Source organism: Neophocaena asiaeorientalis, unplaced genomic scaffold (assembly GCF_003031525.2).
Source record: "Neophocaena asiaeorientalis asiaeorientalis breed wild unplaced genomic scaffold, Neophocaena_asiaeorientalis_V1.1 scaffold226, whole genome shotgun sequence".
Classification (NCBI taxonomy): domain Eukaryota; kingdom Metazoa; phylum Chordata; class Mammalia; order Artiodactyla; family Phocoenidae; genus Neophocaena; species Neophocaena asiaeorientalis.
Genome location: NW_020173037.1, coordinates 381,158 through 393,586, shown reverse-complemented (window position 1 = coordinate 393,586; position 12,429 = coordinate 381,158). Strand labels below are relative to the sequence as shown.

Here is a 12,429-nt window from a genome sequence, read left to right as displayed (position 1 = left end):
AAGTAACAGTGAAAATATTAACAGATAATATATTTTTGCTTTAAATAGTCTAACATGATTCAGAACTTACAAGGAACAGTCTTTTATACTCACCATTTCTTTTTCTTTCTTTCTCTCTCTCTCTCTTTTTTCCTTTCCTTTTTTTTTTGCGGAGAGGCCATGCTGCATGGCATGTGGGATCTTAGTTCCCCAACCAGGATTGAACCCATGCCCCCTGCAGTGGAAGGGCGGAGTCTTAACCATGGGACCACCAGGGAAGGCCCTACACTCACCATTTTTGATGCTTATCATTTGTTCCTGAAGATCCAAGTTTTCCTCTAATATTTCCCTTCAGCTGAAGATTTTCCTTTAGCAGTTCTTGGAATTCAGGTCTGCCTGTGATGAATTCGCTTGCTTTTCCTTTGCCTGAGGTGTCTTTATTTCACTTCATTCCTGAAGAATATTTTCTCAGGGTATAGAGTACTGGGGGATCATTTGTCCTCTATGTAGGGAAGGTCATGCTTGTTCAAATGGTTGTTCCCCAGTATGTAATGTGTCATATATGGGGGCTGGTGTCAAGATTGTTTTTTTTAATTGTTGGTTATCAGTTTAATTATGATGTGTCTGTGTATGGTTTTCTTTGAATTTATCCAGTTTGAGCTTCACCAAGCTTCTTGAATCTGTACATATATGTCACCAAATTTGGGAAATTTTCTGTTATTGTTTCTTCAAGTATTTTTTTTGCCCCAATTTTTCTCGTTTGTGGGATGCCAATTACACATATATTAGACTTTTTGACATTGTCCCACAGGTTCACTTTCATTCAATCTTTTTTCTCTTTATTCTTCAGATTAGATCATTTCTATTGATCTGTCTTCAAACTCACTGTTGTTTCCTCTTTTAATTCTGTCTAGTGAATGTTTTATTTCGGGTACTTTTCAGTAAAATTTCTATTTGGCTCTTTTTACACTCCCTCTCTGCTGAGATACCTACTTTTTCGTTTATTCCATGTGTATTTTTCTTGACCCCTCAGAGATGGTTAAAATAGCTGTTTAAAGGTCCTTGTATGACCTTTGCCAACCTATTGATCATCTCAGAGTCGACATCTGCTTACTGTCCTTTTCACTAAAAACAGGCACATTTTCTTGGGTTCTTTGGATTTCGGTGAATTTTGGCTTGTGTCCTAGAAAGTGTGTAGACTGAGCCCCTTTACAGCTCCCAGGGGACGTGGGCTGTTCTGACCCTGCAGCAGCCGGCCCCTTAGACTTGCACCTGGGCTCTCGCTTTCTCCTGGCTCAGGTCTCAGTTCAGCTCTCAAGTCAGTCCTGCACACGTGCCCGTCGCGGGGTAGCCACGGCCCACGCGGCTTCTTGTTTGGAGCTTGAGGCTCCCTTGTCCGCTCTCTCCCCTGCAGGGTTCCCTTTGCAGCCTTTGGTTCCTCCGGGCACAACACAACAGGGCTTGCTTCTTTCAGAGTCTTCGTACTCAGGCTGCCATGCTCCACGTTGTGGTTGTCCTTGTGGCAGAACTGGGAGAAGATAGAGAAAAGCAGGACACTCACCACAGTGGCAGAACCTTCTCCTGGTCTCCGCGTCCTTGAAGGTGGCCGTCTCTTGCTGACCCTCAGACCCCTGGGTGGTTGTGATTGCATACTACCCCGTTTCTAGCCGTCACCAGCAGAAGGGCAGCTGCGGCGCCTCCTGTGGCCTCACCAGAGCCAGGGCTCTGTCACTTTTACCAAGATGGCTCTTTCCGGGCTCCTTCCTCCAAGGGCTGACACAAGAGCATGGCAGGTATCACCTTTGTTTCACCTGTGCCCTCCCTCTGGGACTTCCTGGCTACCCTGCCTCGCGGAGTGGAATGCCCTCTTCTCGCTGGTGACGGCGTGTCCTTCTCCCCTGCTGCTCCACTTTCTAGGAGCCCAGGCCCTCGTTCACGCCACAGGGTGACATTCCTGTTCACGCGTTGCTTCTCCAGGTGTTTACCCAGCACCCAGGGTCCACCACCTTCGCTTGTTTAGCTCTTGGGAAGGAAGTGGGCACTTGCGTGGTGGTCATGGGGTCAGGAGCACAGGAGCAGATCCGTGGCTGGGGAGGCTGCTTGTTGGGAAAAACTGAAAAAAATAAGCAAGAGAGGTGTGAGACTTGCTAGTTTATGTGGCTGCAGTGTTTCTAAGAAATCGAAATTAGTCCGCAGATGCACAGAAAGTTAGTTGACTATTAATTGGGGTGAATGTTGTATGTTCAGGTCCTTTGTCCGTGTTACTGACAATGAAAATAATGAAACTAGAATCATGGGAACCAAGTCAAATATGTAAATCATGATACAAATAAGAATAACCTTCTGGCCGTCCATGTGATACAGCCGTTGTTCTCGGTGGTGGTAACCTGCCCGCTGCTTGACACTGTCCACGTGTGTGACGAAGACCTTAGATTCAGAGATAAAAGGAGAAAAATGGTGTTGACTCAACACAGGGTGTGCTGTCCATTTGTTAAGAGAGCAGGTTGCGAGTGTGAATACTTCACTTTGTGGAGGTGGAAGCAGTAGATGCTGTCTGGAAAATTGTGTTGAAGTACCCTCAGTGATCTTCCAAGAGCTGGTTAATTAAAATGGGGGTTAAGTCCCGTTCTGAGAGTGTATATTTATAGTCTAAAAAATGAGCAAAATTTTAACAACTGTAGAATTTCTGTCTGAATGCTGTCCAGCAGCTTCCTGAATCTCAGAGATTTCTTTTATGCGTCCGGCATTAATTCTTATTTTTCTTTGTTTCCTGTAGATGTTTCTTTCTCAGCAAAATAGAGGAGAAGCTCAGTCTCCTTCCGGACGATGGTGGTGTGAGTGAGGATGCGGACGGGATGGGCGTGCAGGCTCTGGGGGAAGATGCTCGGTCTCTGATCGCGAGCTGCAAGTTCTCCATGAGGCTGCAGATGGTGGAGAGCGCACGGAAGCAGGTGGGCGCGCCCGGGTCACAGACGATCCAAAACTGGCGTTCTTTAAATTTAGCTTTTCTTTAAAATCTGAAGCTTAGAGATAATTGAGTAGTTAGTACTTTTTTTTTCTCTATAAGGAAGTACACTTGAAGAAATACTTACTTAAAAATTTCCAGAAAGCCTCTAAAGTTTATTATACACTTGTTAATCATCTCAAAATGATTATTCTCTGCTTTACTTATAAAGAAAAGGTTTTCTCTTATTTAACAAAATGAATGCTTGCCAGGTAGTAACAAATTATATTTAGGTTTAGTTTGTGGAAATCCATCATTTGATAATAAGATCCTTTCTTGATAAAAGGGCGGTTTGCTTAAAAGTCACATATAAGCATTTCAACTGTATTAAATTATATTTTTCATGTAATTAAATCATATTTGGATATACTAGGGGAGCTTGCTGTTTTAATGACCCTATATTGATTGCTATTATAAAGCAAAGAATATTATTCTAGTACAAATAATATTTCTGTTTTGTGGGTTTAAAGGCTCATTTATAGGTGTTTCTTTGAGATGGGTCTTGTATCAGGAATTTTTATATTTCCCATAACAGCAGCCTAAGTGAATAAAGGAAGTAATAACTCTGTCAGTTCCCTGCGTTCAGTTCTGGACGAGCTGGCCTTCAGATGCTCTCAGATACTCCACCGAGGAGGCCCTGCCCCCTCACCTGGTCTCCCCAGGCTCTCCCCTTGAAGTTGTGGATGCTGTGGGTGTTTCAAGTCGTGCCCCCTCCCCACTGCGTCTTTCTGGACTCAGGTAGTGTCTTCCCTCACTGTTTCCCGCAGAGAAAAAGGAGATGCTGTTTTTCCAGCAGGCCCTGGCCATTTCGCCCTCCATCCCCTCAGCTCCGGGTGCAGCAGGGAGTGGCCGGGGCCGAGGTGGCGCATGTGGCCTCTCAGCAGGAAGTGAGGGGCACATCCCAGGGCGGGGGTGCAGTGGGTGCTCCCCGCTGCTGGGGGCAGGGCACAAGAAGAGGGGCCAGGAGGGCCCCATGGAGCGGGGGGCATTTGGGGGTGGTAGGAGAGGCAGGTACGGAGATACGTTTAAACAGAATCCCAAGGGGAGAAGCTGGGAGTTGTGGAGGCCGCTGTGGGCGGACGGCTTGTCTCCTGATGCTGGTTTGAGGTGGATTGTAGAGCATGTGACCCAGCACTAGGGACTGGAGGCTAGGAGGTCATCGAAGGTTGTGGTGGACGTGCTGGTGGGGATGAGAACTGCGTGAAATGTACACTCTTATATGCAGATGTAATAAGGCCAGAGACTGCAGGAATGACGAGGGTGGCTGGACTCCTGGACTGAGTGGTTGGAAGGGTCGTAACAAGGACGCACAGGACTGATGTCAGTGTCCTTGAAGCTCAGCAGAGAATTAGATGTAAAAGACATCCCCAAACAACCAGCTAAGTAAAAAACAGAGAAATGTATATTAAAACTAAAAACTTCTGTGCCTCGAATGGCACACTCAAGAAAGTGAAGAGACAACCCATATGATGGGAAAAAATATTTGGAAATCATGTATCTGGTAAGGGTCCGCTTATCCAGAATACATAAATAACTCTTTACAACCGAACAACAGAAAGTCAAACAACCCAGCGAGAAAACAGGCAAAGGATCTGAATAGACATTTCTCACAAGAAGACACACAAGTGGTCAGTACGCACACGAAAAGACACTCAGGGCGCTTCCCTGGCGGTCCAGTGGTTAGGACTCCGCACTTCCACTGCAGGGGGCACGGGTTCGATCCCTGGTTGGGGAACTTAAGATCCCGCAAGCCGTGTGGCATGGCGAAAGAAAGAAAGAAAGAGAGGGAGAGAGAGAGAAAGAAGGAAAGAAAAGACACTCAGCACCACGAGTCATCAGGAGGATGTAGGTCAAACCACAGCCAGGTCCCGCTGCACACCCACAGGACGGCTGGAGTGGAGGGACGGCCCTCCGTGCAGGGAGGTGAGCAGTGCAGCCACCGTGGAAATCAGTCTGGCAGCTCCTCCAAAAGCCAGAGGGTTACCATTTGACCCAGCGGTTCCCCTCCTCGGTATATACCCAAGAGAAATGAAAACTTAACGTCCACACAGAAATCTGTATACAGATTCTTTGTGTTCACTGAAATTAGAAAAAAGAGCATTATTCAGAATAGCCAAAAGGTGGCAACAACGCGAAGGTTTATCAGTAGATAAATAGATAAATGAGCTGTGGTTTAGGCAAGCAGTGCATGTTACGCAGCCACAGCGAGGGGTGAAGTTCTGATGTGAGCACCACCTGACACACTCCCTGGGTAGGACGTGTCCGGAACGGGCAGACCCGGGGCAGAAGGCTGTAGTCTCTGGGGGCTGGGGGAGGGGAGCAGATGCCTGTGGATGGAGGGTTTCTTGGCGGACGACAGAGTCCCGGAATCAGACGGCAGCCATGGGTGCCCCGCTGCGTGAGTGTCCCGGAGACTCTGGACTGTGTATCTGTCCCCGCGGTGAAGCTGCGGGCCAGCGAGGAGCTCCTCTCGTACAGTGAACTGACTTCTCATCATCTTCCTGTGTCATCTTTCTGCTTTCTCTCTTCCGCCGTGTAGAATAATTTCTCGCTTGCCTTGAAACTGCTGAAGGAGCTGCACAGAGAGTCAAAAACACGGGAGGACTGGCTCGTGAAGTGGGTGCAGAGCTACTGCCGGCTCAGCCACGGCCGGGCCCGGGCCCAGCGCCCGCCCGAGCAGCTCTGCGCGGCGCTGAAGACGGTGCCCCTGCTGGGTACGAGGCTCTTCTCCTCCCACAGTTTGTGTTGTGGCTGTGTGTCTTCTCGCAGTATCCTTTGTGCTGCTTTATCTGACAGTGGGAATTAAATTTGTAAAAGTTTTATTAAGTATTTACCGAACATGCGGTGCCAAGGTGCTGTGTGTCCAGTAATGCTACCGCCTGTGACTCCTGGAGCTTTTGTTTCTTCATCTGTAAACTAAAGTTGAAGTTCTAAAGTGTCCTCTTTAAGATTTAGCCAAATTTGGGGTGTAACAGTTTAATTATTTTGAAAACTTTATGTTTACATACAAGAACTGCCTAAAACAATTAGCCATGAGAGCCTTTTTCCTCCTCAGTTCTTCTGTCTGTGATGACGTGGCCTGTAAGGCTGAGCGGGAGCCCCGTGTGTGGGTCCCGGGTCTCGTGTGCATGTCCCAGGTGCACGGCAGGGCTTTCCTGCGGCCTCCCGCTAGTCCCGAGCCCGGCTCTTGGGCAGGACGGGGAAGCACTTTCCACGTTGATCCCAGGATCGGAAAATGACGCTGTGACTGCTCAGCTCTTTTTATAGGCTTTTCGGGGGGGGGAGGAGGAGTTTGCTGCCATGAAGACGGCACTCGGTTCTCGTGATAATGACAGGCTGCCGTCGGTCACGGCCCTGTGAAGTAAGCGTCTCCTGGAGAAGCAGGTGGTGTGCGTGCAGGACTTGCCGGGTGACAGCCCTTTCTCTTCTCGACCTCTGCACGCTGTAGGCTTGCCCAGAGCCACACGGCCGGACGTAGTACTAGACCTTGGACTGCGGTGGTCTCTGTTGCCTTGTCAGCTGTAGGTCACAGCATCAGTATAAAAATCTGCGTTATTGATGTACATGCACGAATGCATTAGAAAGCACACTTCCTGTTCTCTGTTAACACAAAGAAGTGCTTGGACAAAATGCAGAAGGGTGATGCTTGAATGAAAGTTTATTTGGTGTTTTAATTGTTGAGCCTCGGTGGGCCGTGGTCGCTGGTGACAAAGAACATTGTTCATTAATGTGAGTTCGAGAGACTCTCGAGTCAACGTTTGAAGTCAGTTTCTTATACCTTCAAGATTTCTTTTAGTTTCTTAATAGAAAACAGCCTTTGAACACTATATCTTCTTTGTAACTTACGTCACTCACTCAGTTCTCAAAAAATCCTGTGTGTGCGTGTGTGTAATCCAGCAGGTGAGAACACATCAGGCTACTTGAGCAGAAACGTTGTGGCGTCCCGTGACCATAACATTCTCGTGGGCACAGCGTACAAGATCATGGCCGACGCTCTCAGCAGTGAGCCCACCTGCCTCGCTGGGATCGAGGAGAGCAAGGCCAGGAGCGTCGTGGAGCTCTCAGGATCCAGTTCAGAGGATGCAGAGAAGGTAGTGACGCTGGGAGCCTGAGCGCTTCGTGTCGTGTGTTTGTCTCGACCGCGCAGGCTCCGCTACACGAAAGAAATGACAAGTCTCGCTTTGTGTTTTCAAGACACATTTGACAGTTACACGCAGTCAGGTTTCTTATTGGAAAAATGACCTACTCCCCATGTTTCCTGTTTATTTGAACGACACCCTTCTTTTCGTGTTAATAATGAGAAGTCTGTGTTGGCTTGATGTGGACGGTTCTCCTGTGAATCTTATTAGTGGAATCTCACCACTGGTCACCATTCAGACGCCCCGCTAGCTTATGGGAAGAATCAGCTTTTCTGCTTTTTTGTGTAGCACCTGCTTTGTTGGCACTTCTCAGGTGGTTCTGTGTATTTGTGAGTTCCCACGTGCTCCCCGCATCTCTTGTGTCCCCAGCCTCCAGCCCCTCCTGAGCCATGCCCCGCGTGTTGGTGTTCAGGCGCCGAGATGGCGTAGGGCTGGCATCTCTTTCCCAGTCCAGGCAGACCTGGCTCTGCCCTCGAGCGGCTTTCTGTTTACCGGTGGCTGACGGGTCCCAGGGAGGCAGGGTCTTCCGGAAGCTTGGTCTCGCTCACAGCCTGCCGCGGTCTGTGCGTTCCAGGTTGCGGCAGGCCTGTACCAGAGAGCGTTCCACCACCTTTCCGAGGCCGTGCGGACGGCAGCACAGGAGGAGGCCGGGCGCTCAGCATGGGGCCAGGAGCCTGCGTGCGGGCTGGTGGCGGCTTACCTGGCGCTGGTGGAGTTCTGTGACCAGCGGCTCCGCAAGCAGGAGGAGGGCCCCCCCGGTGAGCCCCGCGCGTGCCCGCCGGAGATGTAGGGTCTTGCGGGTCCTATGCTCTCCTGTGTGTTTTTCAATGGCATGTGTTCTAAGAGATGGCTTGTCTGTTTAAGAGGCTGTGACATGGCCATGCCCCACGGCCGGTGTGGGACCGGAGTTGGGCGTCTCCGTCCCTCCCTCCCTCCGTCTGCTTCCCTGGCGCGTGTCTGACCAGCTCCTGTGGCCACCCCTCGTGTTCCAGCCCAGGAAGCAAACTACTTCACCCGGTACACGGGCCTCTCACTGTTGCGGCCTCTTCCATTGCGGAGCGCAGGCTCACGGGCCCAGCCGCTCCGCGGCATGTGGGATCTTCCCGGACTGCACGAACCTGTGTCCCCTGCATCGGCAGGCAGACTCTCAACCACTGCGCCGCCAGGGAAGCCCCAGAGAGGAGCTCTTACATGCAGTCCGAGACCGTCTGCTGAGCTGCAGTAGTTGTTAGAAAGGAAGCCCGGGCGAGAGCAGCCAGCGCTGAGTATGCCACTCGTGTCTGTGTGTGGGTAGTGACCACGTCTCTCCTCTCCTGTCCCCGGTAGTCCTGGACGCTGCAGAACTGCGCACGTATCCGGCCCTTGTGGTGGACAAAATGCTGAAAGCTCTGAAGTTACACTCCAGCGAGGCCAGGCTGAAGTTCCCCAGACTCCTCCAGATCGTTGAGCAGTATCCAGAGGAGACCCTGAGCCTCATGACCAGAGAGGTCAGTGTCTTCCTTCTGGCGGACAGGACTTGACCAAACTAACAGATGTGTTGTGTGGGGTGCGTGTGTTAATGGCTTTTCGTAACCACTGAGTTTTGCTCCATCCCAACAACACGTGTCATTGAAAACCGTGTAAGGGAGTGTTCCCATGCACCCACTTTGCTCTGTGGGTGTTGACAAGAGGCCGCGTCTGAACGAGGACCGAGACGGGAAGTGAGACCTCCACCCGGAGCTGGCTGCCCCTCAGGGCTGAGCTGCGTCTGTACGTCCGGGGGCCTTATGCTCAGGTCACTGTTCAGCAGCGAGAAAAGGCGGACGTTTCAGGTGCCGTCCCCCCGTGCTCCACATCTCGGGAACCCCCAGGGCTCCTGCCCTACGTCCCGCTTGCCCGCTGTCACCCCATCCCGGCCTCTCCCCTGGGGCTGCATTGGGGAAAAAGGGGAGGGTTATCAGAAAGGCTCCTTAGCGACTTCGTGGATGTTTAACTGGAAGACGGGGCCAGGCTTTGAGTTGATGACGTAATAGTTCAGAAAGGGTGCACAGCAGGTCTGTAGACGGTGCTGGTCGCCGAGCCCGCAGTCAGTTCTCTGTGCGCTTGGACAGGTGAGGGTTTTCAGTAGGTCCTACACAGGAGATTAAAGTAAATTCGGTATGAAATGCGGTACACATGCATTTTCCTCAAAGATAAGTAAAGAAATATTTCAGTAAGTTATGGTTCTTTTTTCCCCCAAAATCATACTTGTATATAATAAAAATGGCATTTTGAGTTTGTGTGGAAACGAATGGAATGGTGGGTCGATGTTCTCATGACCCTTGAGATGGGCAGCTGGCCTTGCACTGAGGGACCCCAAGCCTCCCGTCCTTCCTGGCTTTATACCAGCATTCCAAGTGCAGGGGAGTTTATCTTGAAATAAACGCCTGGAAAAGCATTAGAGGAAAACCTGAGCAAAATCTGAAAATGGTCTTGGAGTTAAGAGACAAAACCCAGGAGCTATAGAGGAAAATAACTTGACGTTTCTATCGTTAAAATAATGCCATATACAAAGTTAAGGAAAAAAAAACTGGGAGAAAAAATTTGCAACACACACTGGAGACGGAGAGCAGGCGTCTCTACTGTCCGCAACAGACAGACTCGTAGCAAGGGGCGACACACGTGCGGTTAAAGCACGCAACGCAGGTAAACGCTGACGGCCCAGCCTCACTAATGATGAGACGCGCAAATTAAAGTTAGATATCTTTCACTTCTCAGATTGAAAATAGATTTTAAAAATTGTCAGATTGACAGTAGATTTTGAAAATGGATCACGTCAAGTGTCGGAAAGGATTTTGGAAAGTAGTCGATGTGCGCTTTCAGAAGTGGAAATTTGAAAAACCTTCTTGGAGGGAAATTTAGCCATGTTTTTACAGTAGTTAAGGTTCCCATTAAAAGTAAAAAGGAATTTAGGAACTCATTTAGGAATTTCTCCTGTGGGTATATAGCACAGGTACAAAGAGATAAACATACAGGGTTGTGCATTGTAGTATCTGGACAGCAAAAATTGCAGATACCCTAAAAGTTCATCATAGAGGCCTTGTGAAATGAAGCAGAATATGGTACAGCTGTTAAAAGGAATGAGGTAGATCTAAGAAAAACCAGCAACAGCAAGTCTCCTCCAGTTCCATTCTTCTGAAGAAAGGGTCCACGTGCACACGCCCTGAAAAGGCCCAGAAGAGTCGATGGTTCCCAGTGGGTCGGAACCGAGAGGGCTGCGAAGACTTTGTCTACGCGTCTGTCGGTTTTTATACTGCCGGTAGCAAATACAGCCATACTTTGATACTGGACACACAGTACTTTCGTAAGGGAAGAACGCTGCATGTGTCGCTCATTACTCATTTCTCTCTGTTTCAGATGTCCTCCATTCCTTGCTGGCACTTCATCGGCTGGATCAGCCACATGGTGGCCTTGCTAGACAAGGAGGAGGGGGTCGCCGTCCAGCGCACTGTGGCGGACATCGCCGACCACTACCCGCAGGCCGTCGTGTACCCATTCATGATAAGCAGTGAAAGCTATGCCTTCAGAGACACTTCTGCTGGCCATAAGAACAAGGACTTTGTGGCCAGGTGACACAAGAAAAATTAGGTCCATCCAACACTGAAAGGTTATCGAAACGTCTGTGGTCAAAGCAGACACAGGGACGCTTATGTGTGTCCTCAGATGAATTAGAGCTGCCATGGAGGGCAGGAGGCCTAGATGTCTGTCTGTTGGGTGCATCTGCCCTGGTGTGTTGTTTGCTGTAGAATTTATTTCCTTTTGTAAACACAGTTCATCTTAAAATGTTATTCATGAGATGGTTATACTAACCATTAGTAATCTGTTGGTTGAGACAGACTAGATGAGATGCTTTTTGGAATCAGTTCCTGAAATTGTTCTGTAATTTAAAATCTCCGGGAAGCCCCCCCTTCTTCGTTAAGTCAGTAAACTGCCCAGGTGTCCTTTTCGCTTCTTCAGTTGGTTTGTGAGTGAGGACAGTTGCCAGAGCCGGCAGCAGTGTTTTACTTTAGAAAGAATACTTGGTGAATGCACGGCATTTTAGCTGCCCTTCTCTGTCAAGAGCTGATTTGCCTCATTATTTAGTGTTTTGCTTCCGAGGGACAAGGCTGGGGGGCACAGCCCTCATCCTGGCTCGCCGATGGGCCAGCCATGCAACCCACCCACCCTGTGGTGCCCTCCTGTGTCTCAGCAGAGGTAGCTGCCGCATGATCGCTTCCTTAGAAAGAAAGCAAAGAGAAATGTTGAAAGTTTGTTGAGAAGCGGGGCCTTTTGAACTTGAGATCGTGGGCGCCAAAATGTTGAGAATTTGCTTTCACCTCATCTCTTGATACAGGACACACTTTGTGCTTCATCTGTTTTGGAGATAATTTTTAAATTGCTCCTTCCCTAGACTGTGTAGTTGGTTATGTATTGTTTTATATATAAATATAATTATATAGACATAAAAATTATAGGCCTTGGATCTTTGGAAGATGTTTGAGCACCTAAACTTGGTCATTTTTTGTAGGATTAAAGCTAAGTTAGATCGAGAAGGAGTGGTTCAGGACTTCATTAACGCCCTGGAGCAGCTCTCCAGCCCTGAGATGCTCTTTAAGGTAGTGTTAACAGCTTCCCGCACGTAAGACACGGGCTCAGTGCAACCTGCCTGCAGTCCAGCTTGACGTGTCTTTTTTTCTGCACAGGACTGGACGGAGGACGTCAAGCTTGAACTAGAGAAGAACCCTGTAAATAAGAAGAACCTTGAGAGGATGTATGAGAGAATGTACGCAGCCTTGGGAGACCCACAGGCTCCGGGTCTCGGGAGTTTTCGAAGGAGGTTTATCCAGGTACGGGGGAGCGGCAGCCGCTTGGTGATTACAGAGTCATTATGAAGACGAGGGCTTCTACTTGCTGGTGTGTTAACACTTCTGGTTTTAAAATGTCTGTTGAATTTGTAAACTTTCCTTAGATTTGTGTCTCTCTGTTAGATATTGATGGCGTGTTTTTAGGTCAGACAGTGGCAAGTGGGGCACAGGTAAAACCTCAGGGTTTCTATTACATTCTGTTCTTCATGGCCAGATTCTTAGATATGAAGGTTATGTGTAGTTTAATGTTTTTAATTCTCAGAGTGATTTGGGTATCGGACCAGGAAAACGTTTGTATTTGCCGCAGGTTGTAACCATTTTGTGAGCACTTAGTTCTGTCCAAGGCTCCGAGAGTTCACGGGGCCACCTGACACGTGCTGTGTGGACAGAACTGTGGCGTCAGCGTGAGCTCTAGTTTCAAAGTTGCTCCAGACTTGGAAGGGCG

At 49.0% G+C, this 12,429-nt stretch overlaps 1 protein-coding gene across 4 annotated transcripts in view; it reads left to right on the top strand.

The window, feature by feature from the left end:
• Window positions 1–12,429, top strand: part of PRKDC (protein kinase, DNA-activated, catalytic subunit) — a 149,612-nt gene that overhangs the window by 125,471 nt on the left and 11,712 nt on the right. For 3 of the 4 annotated variants that reach the window (XM_024742667.1, XM_024742666.1, XM_024742669.1), the window contains exons 69-76: window positions 2,756–2,930; window positions 5,523–5,697; window positions 6,881–7,074; window positions 7,697–7,880; window positions 8,449–8,609; window positions 10,498–10,709; window positions 11,648–11,735; window positions 11,823–11,966. In XM_024742667.1, the coding sequence (XP_024598435.1) occupies window positions 2,756–2,930; window positions 5,523–5,697; window positions 6,881–7,074; window positions 7,697–7,880; window positions 8,449–8,609; window positions 10,498–10,709; window positions 11,648–11,735; window positions 11,823–11,966 (1,333 nt within the window). The remainder of the gene's footprint in view (window positions 1–2,755; window positions 2,931–5,522; window positions 5,698–6,880; window positions 7,075–7,696; window positions 7,881–8,448; window positions 8,610–10,497; window positions 10,710–11,647; window positions 11,736–11,822; window positions 11,967–12,429) is intronic. The other variant, XM_024742668.1, reaches the window with a different exon arrangement.